Genomic DNA, 16,276 nt, shown 5'->3' with positions numbered 1-16,276 from the left:
GACAATACTGACCCTGGCAAAAAGTGGTGGGGACATGTCCCACCCGTCCCACCCGCAAATTACGCCCCTGGTTACCTCTACCACTGGCATCTCTGAAGTATCTCTGAGTGTCTCAGATGTGAGGCCAGAAGTCTCCTCCTGACCTATATGTATAGAAGCAGCCTGAGTAGTTGCATAAATCATATATGATCCTTCTTCATGTTTTATATGAAAAGAGATGTTAAGTGTATGATCTGCTGAATCTAAAAAACATGTAAACCTTCCAACTAAAATAAATAACATGCTTCAATACCGGTTGCTAACACCTCATGGAAATCTCTCTTAACGGACACACAATCTTGCCAAACCGCAATAATTCACGCTCTAATACGTCTTCAAAGTTGAATGGTGGCACGTTTGAAATCACTACAGTGTAATATTGAATACAACATGTTCTGTTCTATTTATTCAAAGGAGAGGAGGAATGTAAATCCGAGGGTCGCCTCTTTTCACGTAGCACCACGGCCCATAGCGTTGGCCCGTCTTCCCCACTGATGAGAAAGAAGAAAAAGAGGGATCTGATGAAGGTGATGGAGGAGGAGGCAAAGGAGCTTCTTTCTCATTTTAACCATCGGAATGTGGATGCATTACTGCGCCTCACCCGTAACACATTGGAGACCCTGCGCAAGCGTATCCACACGATATCCCTGATGCAATTTCTGGGTTGGTTGTTTTTCTGATAATAATTTAGCGAATTCATTTTTAGTTCAGTCCATTGATTCAGAAAAGTTTTTATTGAAATGTGACAGGCAAAAAAGGTCTATCGTCTATTAGCGTAGTGCAGAAGTCACTTTTAAACCAAGCAGCTTTTTGTTGGTCAGTGCAACATGCTACCAACTTGAAATTGAGCAAAGTCTGTGTGGAGAATTTGTGGCTTCTTATCGAAAAGACCAATTTTGCCAAGCGACTGAACATGTGACCTCACATTTATTTATTTTTTTCCAAGCCCAAAGCTTCCTATAATCATTTGGTTGACCAACTCTAACTCCACTTCCCATGCAGCAGAAGCAGATTCCCCCAGTCGGCAGAAGGGCAGTGGGTCGCAGCCCATCTTTAAGGCTGGAGTGTGTTTAGCCATCCCCAACATCATCATGGTTCCAGGGCTAGATGAGGTTCAGCAAGCCTTGAACAAAGCTGTGGACTGTGTGGTCAACGTCAGTAAAGGAGTTGGACAGTGGAGTAAAGAGAGAATTTCCAAGGTTTTATTTTTATTTGTCATTAATGTCTTTCCATACCAAAACAAACACTCATTTTTATCCATGAATGCATCCCTCACTTACTGAATGCGATCATCTCACTGTTTGAAGCGCCTGTCATAGTAAATCAATGCATGCTGTAATGAATCAAGCCGTCTTCTTTTTTTGGTATACATTAGTAAACAGACACTGTTGTGTCTGCCGAAGCTTTTTTTTTTTTTTTGTTCCAAAAAAAAAGAAAAAAGAAAATTAACTTTTGACTAAGTTAACTTTTTAAGAAATAAACAGGCTTTAAAACCAGGCTGTGTTTATTCATACTGAGTTGGGCTGCACGATTTATATCGTTTTAGCATCGGTATCACAATGTGCGCATTCGCAAAAGTCACATCTCACAATGTGCGATGTCAAATAAAGGGATCATAGTTGACCCGTACAGTGTTGTGTTTCCCGTACAACGATGTAACTCGATGCTTCACTACCATAGTATGATGGTAAAGAAGAAATATAGCTAGTCACGACTGTTTCCCAAAACCATATTGGCAAAGTTGCCGTTCAACCACGTTGGTTTATGACGTCACGGATGTGGTGGAGTGATAACTTATTTTAAGTAGCTTTAAAATTAATAATTCACACTTAAAATTTAGATTATTTACATTTAAGTTATACAATAAAGAATTTGCATTTATTTTACATTTGATCATTCAATTTCTGTACTTGAATACTGTTAGACTTATCTGAGAAACATAAAGCACTATTAATTTGTTTATTTGTTCTATTGTAACATACATTTTCTTTCATTCAAATGCAGAACCCTGAAACTCGTTTTTTAGCTGATGTCACCAAGGCCTCTTATTTTTCAACCCTTGATAAAAAGTTCAACATTGCTTTGGTTTTTGTTAAAGACACTTGAAAATGTCACATTATAGAAGTAAAATGGGTTTAAAAACTATTTTATGTTGACTTTAAGTAACCTATTATGTACTTTACCTATTATTTTATTCTCCTTTTACTTTCATACTTTGTAATTATTTAGTTTTCTTGAACTGGTGTGAACTTAAAAGTTGCAATACCAAATCTATGCGTTTCTTATTTGTGTGTAATGCATGCAAAATGTCAAACTTTTGTTTTTTATTGTCACAGAGGAAAATGAGTGAGCGACGCATGGCCGCTCTGAAACAGAACAAAGAAGAGAGTGAATCAGAAGACGGTGAATCAACCTATCGCAGCTTCGCTGGTACGACTTTTCCTCACTCTCTGTAATTACACAGCTCAGCAGAGCAAATCAAGAACTAACCTTGGTCCATGGTCAGTTGAAAAATTGTCTTTAAAATGACTGAAAATAAAAGCTCTGGATGGATAAGCTGATCTCCACCCATTTGATAAATGAAAGGTATATAAAGAAGATAATGAATGCAAAGACAGTGGATGTGATTTTATGAAGTGGTGACATGTTCTTAGTGTCATATAAAATTTATCCACATTCTTTGTTCTCTCTCTATCGCTCACTCGCTCTCAGAATAAGGGAAACTGACACAAAATTGACTACAGCAGTGCCAAAACAACATATCTCTGCCTACTGTAATGAAGAGACTCTGTCTGTAAATCCTCCATCCCTTAAAATAGATCAAAGATAAAGGGTCCTTCATAGAATTGATTTGAGGCGAAAATATTATATTACTGTTTTTCAGACATATTCTTCTCTTACAGCTCCTCTCTGCTCTTGTTTATTAAATTGAATCACTCTTTGTGTATTTTTTTTCCCTCCTGAAGGCAGTACCTCAGATATATCAGCATCTGCAAACCAGGCCATTCCCACCCAAATCAAGAACTACCACAAAACCATCTCTGAGAACAAAGAAATTGTCAAGCTAGTGTCTGTGCTTAGTACATCCATCAACTCCTCTAAGAAGGTCTGAATTTTTGTTGTTCTAATGTTTTTTTTGTTTGTTTGTTTGTTTGTTTTTTGTCTCTGACTATTATCAATCCATTTACCATTGAGATTTGCCCACAGACTAAAATAATTCAAATTCAATTTATTTATTTGAAAACTAGGCAACAATATTAATCCCATTGAATGGAAAATTCTAGATTGAATAAAATGCAGGAATTATTGTGTCAATTAAGGCATAACCAGAAAGCCATCCTCTGACCTAGAACAGAACTTCAGCATATTTGTTTTGTAGTGGAGAATCAATATTAGCACTTTTAGAAAAATATGAGCTGCACATATCTGCTTTCTAAACCCTCTCAAATTCCTTGACCCATAGACATCTATTGTAAATGTATTACTGTAAACACTACTATAAACACCTTTACAAACTGAGGAATCATTTTAAATGATTTTCTTTGGCAATTCACAGCACGCTAAACATGCTTATTCAGAATTTGCCACTTTCCTTTAAGGCATATAAAACATACTTATTATTTACAAGTCAAAAATATGATTGTCCCATATGAACAAGTCTACATAGCCTTTGCTGAATATGTTTGCTTCATTCGGTTGTGTTTATAATGTGACAATGTGATATTGTTTGATGTGTAATGTGTGATACTTGTCATGTACTGTTACACAGGAAATTATGAATGCTTTGGATCGCTTTAGCCTCTATCACCACATCTGGAAGGAAGATAGAGAGGAAACCATCCAGAAATTCATTCAGGGGAACCCTCTTCTTTCTGAATTTGAGTCTCAGATCTTGTACTACAGAGATCTGGAGCTAGAGATTAATGCAGAACCTGAGTTTATCTCAGTAGGAGCTCTGGCACTATATACAGGTAAACAGACTCTGAATCAACAGAAACTAAGTGTTCTAGCAGTGATAGAGAGCTTAGCAGAAAGTCAAGAGATATGTTTATTAAAATGGCACAGCTACTGATTGCTTCAATACAGGGACCTTGCTTATTATTGCTGCAATTGTTTGTAGGTTAACTTTTTTATTTAATTTAGATGAATTAATTATTATTATTTCAAGCCTTTATGATACATATGTAGCAGTGCTTGCTAGCAGATTTACAGCTTTTTTTTTTTGGGGGGGGGAGTGACTTTATTATTTGTATTATTGTTATTATTATCACGCTACAAAAGGCCCCTTTATTCTGTGTGTGTTGCTGAATTTACCTACAGTGGATCTAAAGTTGGCCCTTACTGCTGAGACAAAGAGCTGGATGGTGGATTTTGGTCACCATTGCAACAGGAAGTATCATATGGAGATGGAACAAATCTTCACTTTTATAGATGAGGCGAGCAAGAAACTCAACAGGCAGATTAAAGACTTGGATGATATTCGTATCGCCATGGCAACACTCAAAGAGATCAGAGAACACCAGATCTCCATAGACTTTCAAGTCGGTCCAATTGAGGTACAGACAAATGAAAAGACAAGTAACATTTGACATGACATTTTTGTCTTTTTCATGTAACTATAATTCATGGTGACCACAGCTGGCACAACTCCTAATAATAATTTCCTTCAACTTAAAGGACAACTCTGGCGCAAAATGAACCTTTGGTCGAATTACACATCGTTACCTAGTCAACCGTTATCTGAGATTTGTTTTCATGATTGCCGAATGTAAATAGTTTTGTCTCTAAAAACAGTATAGCTTATAACGCTAGTATAATGCTAGTATATAGGGCATAGAGTAATGACAAATAAAAATCGCTTGTTATTACCACTAACAATACTCAAAATAGCCCCACAGTAACACGACAGCATAATAAGGGTCCCTAGATTCAAACCGAAGCATTGAGAACTTTGTCAGTGTCCATACAGTTTAATAAGAAGATATTTTATACACACAGTCAACTTCGCGAATACAGGAAGAAGCCATCTTTGAAAAATAGTCTCTACCAGTCGATCTACGAACGCTGATCCAAGTGTGCTGGTGAGATGTGAATAAAGTGAGCGCGAACAGTAGGCTACGTATGGAAGCTTGTTTCCGCCACTGAATAAAAAAATAAAATAAATAATTGCGACTTTTTATCTCACAATTCTGACTTTTTTTCTCACAATTGCGAGATAAAAAGTCCGAATTGCGTGATATAAAGTCGCAATTGCGAGTTATAAAGTCAGAATTGCGAGATATAAAGTCAGAATTGCGAGATATAAAGTCAGAATTGCGTGATATAAAGTCGCAATTGCGAGATAAAAAGTCAGAATTGCGAGATATAAAGTCGCAATTGCGAGTTATAAAGTCAGAATTGCGAGATAAAAAGTCAGAATTGCGTGATATAAAGTCGCAATTGCGAGATAAAAAGTCAGAATTGCGTGATATAAAGTCGCAATTGCGAGTTATAAAGTCAGAATTGCGAGACACAAAGTCAGAATTGCGTGATATAAAGTCGCAATGCGAGTTATAAAGTCAGAATTGCGTGATATAAAGTCGCAATTGCGAGTTTTAAAGTCAGAATTGCATGATATAAAGTCAGAATTGTGAGATTTAAACTCTTCTGATGGGGGAAAAAGAATTGGCCTAATAAGTCGCAATTGCGAGTTTATATCTCACAATTCTGAGAAAAGATGTCAGAATTTCGACATATAAACTCGCAATTATGTGTTATAAAGTCAGAATTGCGAGATGTAAACTCGCAATTGTGAGAAAAAAAGTCACACTTCTGTCTTTTTTTCTCAGAATTGCGACTTTATATCTCACAATTCTGACTTTATATCACGCAATTCTGACTTTATATCTCGCAATTCTGACTTTATAACACACAATTCTGACTTTATAACTCGCAATTGCGACTTTATATCACGCAATTCTGAGAAATAAAGTCAGAATTGTGAGATATAAACTCGCAATTGTGAGAAAAAAAGTCAGAATTGTGAGAAAAAAAGTCAGAATTGTAAGATAAAAAGTCACAATTCTTTATTATATTTTTTATTCAATGGCGGAAACAAGCTTCCATAGCTACGTGTACATATTGAAGAGAAGAAAACGGTTCGTGTTTGTGTTTTTTTCCGGAAACAACGGACCATATGAGATTCTGCCCAGTTCATCGCACTAGGATCGGCGTTCGTAGATCGACTGGTAGAGACTATTTTTCAAAGATGGCTTCTTCCTGTATTCGCAAAGTTGACTGTGTGTATAAAATATCTTCTTATTAAATTGTCTGGACACTCTAATCTCAGATAACGGTTCACTAGGTAGCAATGTGTAATTAGACCAAAGGTTCATTTTGCACCGGAGTTGTCCTTTAATTAAAGAAGACCTTGAATATACAGTACTGTATGTATAACGTGTATGTTGAACAGAATTTTTTTCCTGCTTTTTGGAGCTGTGAAGAAATCTTATGTTCCACATACAGACATACAGTACATACATACAAATAAATAAATAAATCATAGGGGGTAAATAATGACAGATTATTGTTATTATTTATTTAAAAAAAAATTATTGTCCAAATTGTATTCATTTTAATATGTATTTTTGCTGAATCATTAAAAAATTAAACAGGTACAGAACATAAAGCACTTATGAATTATCCTAGGAGTGCAATGTCTCTTTCCCTGGTTTTGGCCTGCAGGAATCGTACGCCATGCTACATAAGTATGGATTATTGATTGCCAAAGAGGAAGCAGAGAAAGTGGACACACTTCGGTACACCTGGGAGAAACTGCTTTCCCGTAGCACAGAGGTGCAGAATGAGCTGGTGTCCCTCCAACCAAACTTCAGAGGAGAACTCATCAAAAATGTTGAGACCTTTGTGGAAGACTGCCAGTACTTCTACAATGACTATGATAGGGTGAGTCCTGAGAGGCAGGTAAAATCTATCCATCCACTTCTCTTTGCTTTGAGACAATCCCTCAGGCAATTATGGTTTCAAGCCCAAACACAATGTTTTCCTGCATTTATATTCCTTTGGGAATTATGTAACATGTAATGCCAGATATCAAGCCACACAAAAATCTTTGTGATTCTTTGAAGCAACTGATGTTCCCTTTCAAAAGCTACTCTCAATCCTGTGCTTGATTTGGCGCTCTGGCAAACACTTTTTTAATGAACAGTGAAATATATGTGTGCCTTTTATAGCCTCAGACAGTGACGTCATTGGAATTAATGCTCATCAGAGGCTACAATTAAATGTGCCACAGGTGCATCTACAGGTATTTTTGTCTTCAGACACTGTCAGAAAAGGTACGAAAGCTGTCACTGGGGCGATACCTTTTCAAAAAGGTACACGTGTAAGTACTTTTGTACCTAAAGGGTGCATATTGGTACCATAATTGTACAAATATGTACCATGAAGGTACCAATATGCACCCTTTAGGTACAAAAGTGTACCTTTTGAAAAGGTACCACCCCAGTGACAGCTTTCGTACCTTTTTTTCGGAGAGTGGACCATACTGTATGTATGTGGAACTCAAGCTCAATCTGTCTCTTTGCTAGAAGTTAGTTTTCACAAGGCAATGCACAGAAAATTCTCTCTTTTAAATAAGTGAAAAACGAAAAGAAAAATGAGTGGTGTGCAAAGTAAATGCGACACACCAGTATTGCTTTGTTTGTTTGGGGGATGAGCACGCTGCCCTTGCTTTGCAGGAGGGCGAGCATTGTGATTTATTCATGGTTAAGACGCTACGCGCTCATCTTGCTTACTTCCAAGGGCCATCACCGTTATGCCATCATGGGGCTCGTGAATGGATCTGAGGGGTGAGAGACGGGTCCGTCACTATCACTCGCACTCTCTCCAGACCCAGATGTCCTTTTGTTTTATCCTGAAACACACCCTGGCTTCTTCGGCTCGTGCAGATGATAATGAATCTCTTGAATCCGTTATGGATTATGAGTTGCAGAGCATTCCTCGCGTGATGATAAAGCTTGTGAGGAATTACTCACTTTGAGGTGGTTGTCCGCGCGGTGGCCAGACTACAGCTAGTCTTGCCACACGAACAAGAGAGCCCAAAACGCTCTAAACTGGTAGACAGATTTCTCACAGCCATCAAGGACATGGACCGAGTGTTCCTGCTTGATGCCCCTATCTCACCTTCTGGCCTGCCAGGTGACTCTGTTAATACAGTCTTCAGCAGGTTTCGGAGGTGAAGAAACTCGAGGAACTATTCATGCAATTCCTTTCTCGCCTCACTCAGGGAGAGGGGCTGCCGGCCACCCAGCCTCGTTCCAGTCCTTCTGTAAAACATGAGGCATGGCTGAGTCAAGCTCTCCTCATCAAGACTGGGGACTGGCTCACCGCCCTCAGCAGCCTCCAAAAAGGCCAGACCTCAGGACTATCATCTCCAAAAAGAGGAAATCCTGATGGTCTTGCGCCCAGCTCTGTAGGGGTGGACGGGGCGAATAAAAATAAATCAGCCCGCCTCTTCCCGGCTCCCCCACAAAATCTCTGTACCAACCCTGCCGCCTCTGGTGTTTCGGGGGGCAGCAGTTTCCGGCAAATATTGGATATCAAATATTCACAACATCCCCCTGATGGGAACTATCAAAATTGGTGCCCTATTCAGAGAACCTACCAACACATTCTCATCCCAAGACGTCATCTAACTGACGCTTTTGACCATACGTCAATATCCAATGTTTTAGGGCCTTTAACGTCAGTTAGATGACGATCCTAGGGCGTCATCCAACTGACGCTTTACCTTTAGCGTCAGTTAGATGAGGTCGGTTGGTTTAGGTCTGGGGTAGGGTTAGGATTAGATTTCGTCATCTAACTAGCGTCAGATGTTGATGTATGGTCAGTTATCTGACGTCTTGGTATGAAAATGGGCTGAACCTACTGCCTGGGGTCCTATCAAAAGTAGAAAAAGGTTAAAGGAATCAATTTGTTCGCATTCTCTGCGAATCAATGGTGTGGTCCTCACTACAGTGTAACTAGAGCAGGCACACTTACCGTCACAAGAGCTCAAATCTCCTCTAGTCAAAGGGACCATAGAACATGTTCCCCTCCCAGAAAGAGAGAGTCAGCTAGGGTACTACATCAGATACTTCCTGTTTCCTTAGAAAGATGGGGTGTTGCGTCCAAATTTAGATCTTCAAGGCTTCAACCGTTCTGTTAGAAAGCTCAAGATCAAGGTACTGTAAAGATGATTGTGTCACAATTTCAACATTGCGAATGGTTCGTCACCATCGATCTCAAAGATGCAAATTTTCACATTGAAATATACCACAACACAGGAAGTTCCTGAGGTTCGCTTTCGTGGGCGAAGCTTATCGATATCTGTTTTTTCCATTCAGCCTAGCTTTATCACGCTACACATACACAAAGTGCATGGATGCAGCACTGTCTCCATTGTGACTCCAGTGCATCTGTATTTTGAATGACATACACGTAGACAATTGGCTGATATTAACACAGTTACAAGAGCTGGCATTACAAAACAGAGATGTCGACTAACTCATCTAGTTGATCTGAGGTTGAGATTCAACGTCAACAATAGCGTTCTCTCTCCTACCCAGATAACGACACATTTATTGGACGTACTGGATTCGATCACTATGCGGGTACATTGAGAATACCAAAGCCAGGCAAGGTCAAGATTGTACTGTTCATCATATCAGCAAATATTTCATCTCATGGCATCTAAAAAGCCCTTCACGATGATCCCGAAAGGCCCACAGGCCTTTTGCACATGAGACCATTTCAGTTGTGGCTCAAAGCCATTTCAGCCTAGGGCCAATCCCTGAAGGCAGATAAGGGTTAACCGCCGCAGGCTACTTATCCTCTCTCTGTGGCTCAGACCCCAGCTTCTTACCTTGGGTCCCACTCTCTAGGTGCACCTTGCCATCTTAAAATCCTTACAGCAGACGTGGTGCACACATATTTCACAACTGGTCAAAGCAAAAATTATTCCCAGAGCACTGAATCAAGCGTAGCATCTCGTTCCCATTTTAATTTCTCCCATCACAGGAAAAACAAAGTGGTTGTTTATCTTGAAGTAACAATATGTGCATACGTTTATCTGGTTTTGTGCTTGTCAAATATTTAGGATGGTCCCATGGTGGTTGGATTGGCTCCCCAGGATGCAAGTGATAGGCTTATTATGTTTCAGGTACAGTATCCTTTAAATCCTGTTTGCATAAACATAACATACATTTCCTTGACACAATATAACTGTATTACACTGAATACTTTTTGTTTTCCCCTTCAATTAATTTGATACAAATTATCTGTCATGGGTTAGCATGTAGTAAATATCCAAGAGAGTTGTGTGACACAGAATGCATGAGAATTAGTCTTTTAACTAACACAAAGAGAGATAGCATACACATGCCAACTTAGATTAACACAATAGATGGTTTGCAGTCACGTGATTGTGTTGACGCGCGGAATGTAGATGGAGGGCAAGGATTGAAGAGCGCAATGGACGAGATGGAGGAAAATCCGTACTGTACTACTTTAGACGCTATTACAAGAGAAATATATAAACAGAAAATCGAAACATATGTTGGACGTGATCCTTACGTTATGAAGAGGACCGATTTTCAACTGAATTGAGAGATTTGCCTGCCATCGAGGCTGTAGATATGAGCAACTAACTCGTCTTACAGACATACTTTGACTTTACAAAGTTCGGAAACTGGTACGTTACACAAACGGGCACATAAGTGTATTTAAACACCTGAATAATGTAATTATAAGCCACATAAATAATGTATTAACTCACATTTGACGAAGTGATCACTGGCACACACACACAGGCATTTTTCCATTTGGCTCCTCCCGACCGCAGACGTTGGTTTGCAAGGCATTTTTCCCGTTGTTTTTTAGGTCAATTTCTTGTATTTTCCACCATTTTGAACAACAACTTTTGGCACACGATAAAAACTCCTTGTGATTTGATCGATTTGAGCAACCATAAACGACGCAAAACATAGGTATTTTGAGTGTGTTGTAGTGCTTCCTAAATATTGAAAATCACTTCCTGCCCTCCATCTGCGTTTCGCGCCGTGGCAACGCAGTGGCGTGACATCACGTGAAAACAAGCTATATAATGAACAGAGTAGAGAACTGAAGGCTTAAATACACTGAAGATGTTAATCAAAGGAACAGGAAACAGGTGTGTAACCAATTAGAAACCATGACAACAACTGAATGACTGGGGCAAATTCCAATCAGAAGTAAGCATCCCTGTGCTTTAGGAAGCACTACAACACACTCAACACTCCAAAGGGCAGAGCCCTTGAATTGGGGAATTTGGAGGGAGTAGGACACTTTAAACTTTGAAGGGTAACTAAACCCCTGGTCAGAGCATGACTCCACCCACTGGCAATATTTGAAAAATGCTGAAAAAGTGGTCAGATCCCAGGGGACTCTATCCTGATCGTTTTCAATAGTCGCAACTCCTGACTCGCTACAGTGGTTTAGATGAAAACGAGCTGGTTTTTATACTTCCAAGGGCGTAGCTTGTGCCAAGAGCTTGGTGAGCTGAAACCTGCGTACGTCACAAAGTTCGGAACATCCAATAGGAAAATTCAACTGCAGTAGCCACGTTCAACCTGTAGCACTAAGATGTTTTTACACCATATATTGTAGACATAAAACACTTTCTACACAAATGTCAAAAAAGTTACTCAAATCAATGACTGGTATTAATAAAGATCCATTCTTACAGCTCATTAGCTAAAAAAAAGTTGGTATAGGGTTTAGTTTCTCTTTAAATATTAAACATAAAGCATTAAAAATATTTTCTACCTATGAAACTTTATAAACTAAATATGAAATGCATGAAGAAAATGTGTCTATCACAACAAAACAACCTGAATTTATTCTGTTTATACGTTAACTCCGACCAGTGCTTTAAGTGGCCCAAAAGAGGTGTCGGTACCTTATTATTATTATGATTATGATTATTATTATTATTTATTTATTTATTTATTATTTTTTTGCTGACTCCCCTCCTCCCCTAAGGTAACAACAACTATATTGAAGAGGAGTTATATAAAGCAGTCAACAGACGACCTTACAAAAAAACAATAAATACTTTTATTAGTTTGTGGATTTGCTTGTGTTAGAAAGAGCTACTGAACATTAATAATGTGCAAAAGGCTATTGATAAAATACCCTTAGAAAGAGCTACTGTAGCTAGAGCTACTGAACATAAATAAATAAATGTGCAAAGGGGTATTTTATACATAAAATAAAGGTAACACTTTATAATAACTACACGCTAATAATCATTAGTTAAGCATGAGTAAACCATTAATTCATCATTCATAAAGCATTAATAGACATTAATAAGCAGTTCATAAATACAGCTATAAATGCTTTCTTCTTGATTTAAAAGCATATCTATAATTTGTTTAATAATTGTATTTTCATCCTTTATTAATGATGAATTTATCATTTCTAAATGAAGAATTGCATTTTTTATTAACCAGTTATTTAAGAGTTGTCCGTGGTTCATACGATTACTTAGAGCGAGTAAGTAAATGATTAATAAACTATTTAAATGTACATTCATACATCTTATTATTCAGACATATAGTGATGGTTACTTAATGTGTTAATAAATGCTTTATTAACATGTATTAATGCCGTAATTAAGGATTAATTTGGGTAGTTATAAAGCATTTAGTAGTGGTCAGTTAACTATTTTTGTGACCTAATCTAAAGTGAGGACTAGTCATGCCTTGTAAAGCATTTTTAAAGGCTGTTAAATATTTCTATGTTCTGTATCACTGCGTTGTGTTTGTTACATTTTACTGTTTAGAAGATTGACGAGTCTTTAAATCGCCTTTATAAATGCTTTACAAAGCATGAATAGTCCTCACTTTAGATTAGCTCACAAAAATAGTTAACTGACCACTAATAAATGCTTTATAACTACCTGTATTTACTACATTTACTTACACTTTCTAAGTGGTCTTATAAATGACTGACAACTCTTAAACAACTGGTTTGCAAATAATGTTATACTTCATTTAGAAATTATTAATTTATCATTAACAAAGTATGAAAATACAATCATTAAACGCATTATAGATATGCTTATAAATCAAGAAAAAAGCATGTATAGCTATATTTATAAACTGCATATTAATGTCTATTAATGTTTTATAAATGATGTATTAACTGTTTACTCATGCTTAACTAATGATTAATAGCGTGCAGTTATTATAAAGTGTTACCAAAATAAATTAAAAAACATAATAACCATAGAACTGTAGAACATAAACATGAATCTTGAAGATGGTTCATTTCTTTACCCCTGAAAAATATACAATATTATTCTGACTTGGTGGTGTGTCAGCCAGCGAATCCTCTGATTCTGACCTTGTTCTTTTACTACTCAGAGTCTGAAGCCAGGAGAACATATCAAGTGTCCATTGAATTTGTATTTTAACCGAGCAGCTATGGTTGCGCGTTACACACACCCTCTCCGGACCACGTTGAGTTGACACACTGACAGCGGCAAAAGCGACGCATACGATTTACACTTGTAAAACTCAAGGGTGTATGGGTAATGTCTCTGCTCTCGGTGGGACGAATTAGGAAGCGTGCATTTTGAAGGGTACTGTGAAAAGTGGCAACGCAGCCAAAGGATTAAAACAGATGTGCAGACGTTCTGGGCGCACGTAGAGGTGACGGTATGCTCAAGAGATACATTTGGAAGTGGCGTACCGGCCGACTTAAAGCACTGACTCCAACTCTTTCGCCATATCTAAATTTAAAATGAATCGTGAAAATTCTTCACCCTAAAAGTCACGTGAACATGTACGATTAAAGGAGCTGTATGCAAGATTGTGGCCAAAACTGGTACTGCAATCACTTTCAAATGAGGGTGTATCCCTGCCTTCCCCCATGACTCGAGGTTGCCAGATATGCTGCAGGTTCCAGAAGGAATGTAGGATGCAACAAGACGCTTCCAATTGGAAGTGACGAGTCCTACACAGTGACTTTTTTTTCTGTTAATTATTTGTTTCGGACTTTGTAACAAAGTATTTCAGATTTATATCGAGTTTTTTTGAGGTTCCGCAACGTTAGAATTTTTTTTTTATCCGATTCCAACATGTTCGTATCTGCAGCTGTGTAGAAGAGCTGGCAACCTGAATGCTGCAACACTACTGACTCCGCGATTGGTAGGTCGGTGGAGGGTGACACATCAAAACAAAACACAACTTAACAACATCAACATCAGTCAAGGGCTGCGACTTAACTTTTTAAATGACAATATCCTGGCCGGACTACTGTTGTCAGTGGTATAAGTATTTGAAATGAACATGATTTCTTAATGTCTAGTGACATATCAGGGAAAAGTTATGATTAATTGAAATCATTTTTTTTGCATACAGCTCCTTTAAATTACTTCCTTGAAGTGACCATCGCATGTTCCTTTCAGTAACGGACTTGTTGAAAGACCCTTCATGAAGGGATTCAGTTGTTTACTTTCGTTTGGAACACCCCTACAAAAGGGGTCCCGTTCCAGAAGAACCCTTCAAGGTTGCAAAAACAATATTTGTAATTTGCCCTAGAACTCAGAAACTAAACATGACCGTGTCCGGTCATGTTTACACTGTGTGTTTTTAACTTACTGCTTTAACTAAGCTAGTTTAATGTCCACGGTACCACTCCATATTCTCTTTTTTCTTACATAGTACATATACTTGATATTGGTTAGATATACTGTAAATGTTATGTAATTAATGTACTGTATGCATATAAAGTAATCCTTGGTTTGATTATTTATTTTAAAATGATCTGCCGTTTCACAGAATCGCTTTGACAACCTCTTCCGCAAGTACATCACATACACAGGTGGGGAGGAGCTCTTTGGCCTATCTGTTACCCAGCATCCACAGCTGCTTGAGATCAGGAAACAGTTGACACTTCTCCAAAAGCTCTACGGACTCTACAACAGTGTCATTGACACAGTCAATGGTTACTATGACATCTCATGGGCCGACATTCACATTGACAGAATCAACAATGAACTTCTTGAGTTTCAGACGAGGTGAGAAGGGTACAGAAGTCAAACTAAATTTCTGAAGACCCTCTCTCTGGCAGTCATGTAATAAGTTACATTGAAAAGCATGAAGGCACCAGGGGATTTCAATTGTGCTGGTCTGTTCTGGTAATTGCAGAAGCTTCTCAGAAAAGAGATTCATTCTCCATGCCTGTCAAGAAGTGAAATTAAAGTCAGCTGTGTTGGAGCAAGGACCAGTGTAATGCAATAATTGTTTCAGAATAAAAGGATTAATGGAGAGTTTTCTGTCTGATGCAATTGACTTGAGTTAAATATAATAATTATGGACATCTTTATAGTTTACAACAGCATCATTTATAGTACAGTCAGTAAGATTTACTTTACTATATGCTGTCACTCAATGTTCATTTACTGTAATAGTGGACACAAAAATGTTCAAAGCTAACTATAAATTTCTTTAAATGTGAAATCAGACACAATGAACTTTAAATTTCACACCTTTAAATGTTCTTATTTTGTAGGTGCCGTAAGCTGCCGAGGGCCCTTAAAGAGTGGCAGGCATTTCTTGACCTGAAAAAAACTGTTGACGAATTTAGTGAGTGCTGCCCCTTGCTGGATCTAATGACCAACAAAGCAATGATGACACGCCACTGGAAGAGAATTACTGAGGTTACAAGTCACACCTTTGAGGTCGAGACTGATAACTTCAAGCTTCGCAACATCATGGAAGCCCCACTGCTGAAGTACAAAGAAGAAATAGAGGTCAGAATTAGTTTGTAATTCCATAGACATAAATAGAGATTGGATTGCAATTTTGGCCTTAAAGTTCTCCACTTTTTAAAGACTTTGTAAATAATCCATTATGTTTGTGACAACACATTTGAGCAGGATATCTGTATCAGTGCTGTGAAGGAGCGTGACATCGAGCAGAAACTCAAGCAAGTAATTGCAGAATGGGACAACAAGACCTTTACCTTTGCCCAGTTTAAAACCAGAGGCGAGCTCCTTCTGAGAGGAGACAGTACGTCTGAGATCATTACTAACATGGAGGACAGCCTGATGGTGCTTGGTTCACTTATGAGCAACAGGTGAGCCAAATAGGTCAACAATGGGCTATATGCCCGCATAAATTCCGCATTTATGCTTGTCCATTTCCGGTTGTGG

The 16,276-nt window shown here is 38.2% G+C and overlaps 1 protein-coding gene across 2 annotated transcripts in view; it reads left to right on the top strand.

The window, feature by feature from the left end:
- The window catches only part of dnah5 (dynein, axonemal, heavy chain 5), a 174,692-nt gene that overhangs the window by 41,035 nt on the left and 117,381 nt on the right, over positions 1 to 16,276 (top strand). For both annotated transcript variants that reach the window (XM_089117480.1, XM_089117479.1), the window contains exons 19-29: positions 454 to 702; positions 1,042 to 1,238; positions 2,376 to 2,469; positions 3,006 to 3,145; positions 3,809 to 4,010; positions 4,360 to 4,595; positions 6,763 to 6,981; positions 10,175 to 10,237; positions 14,901 to 15,139; positions 15,634 to 15,874; positions 16,001 to 16,200. In XM_089117480.1, coding sequence (XP_088973606.1) covers positions 454 to 702; positions 1,042 to 1,238; positions 2,376 to 2,469; positions 3,006 to 3,145; positions 3,809 to 4,010; positions 4,360 to 4,595; positions 6,763 to 6,981; positions 10,175 to 10,237; positions 14,901 to 15,139; positions 15,634 to 15,874; positions 16,001 to 16,200 — 2,080 coding nt within the window. The remainder of the gene's footprint in view (positions 1 to 453; positions 703 to 1,041; positions 1,239 to 2,375; positions 2,470 to 3,005; positions 3,146 to 3,808; positions 4,011 to 4,359; positions 4,596 to 6,762; positions 6,982 to 10,174; positions 10,238 to 14,900; positions 15,140 to 15,633; positions 15,875 to 16,000; positions 16,201 to 16,276) is intronic.

Source organism: Pimephales promelas, chromosome 12 (assembly GCF_988280905.1).
Source record: "Pimephales promelas chromosome 12, fPimPro1.hap1.1, whole genome shotgun sequence".
Taxonomy (NCBI): Eukaryota; Metazoa; Chordata; class Actinopteri; order Cypriniformes; family Leuciscidae; genus Pimephales; species Pimephales promelas.
This window is presented reverse-complemented; position numbering and strand designations above follow the sequence as displayed.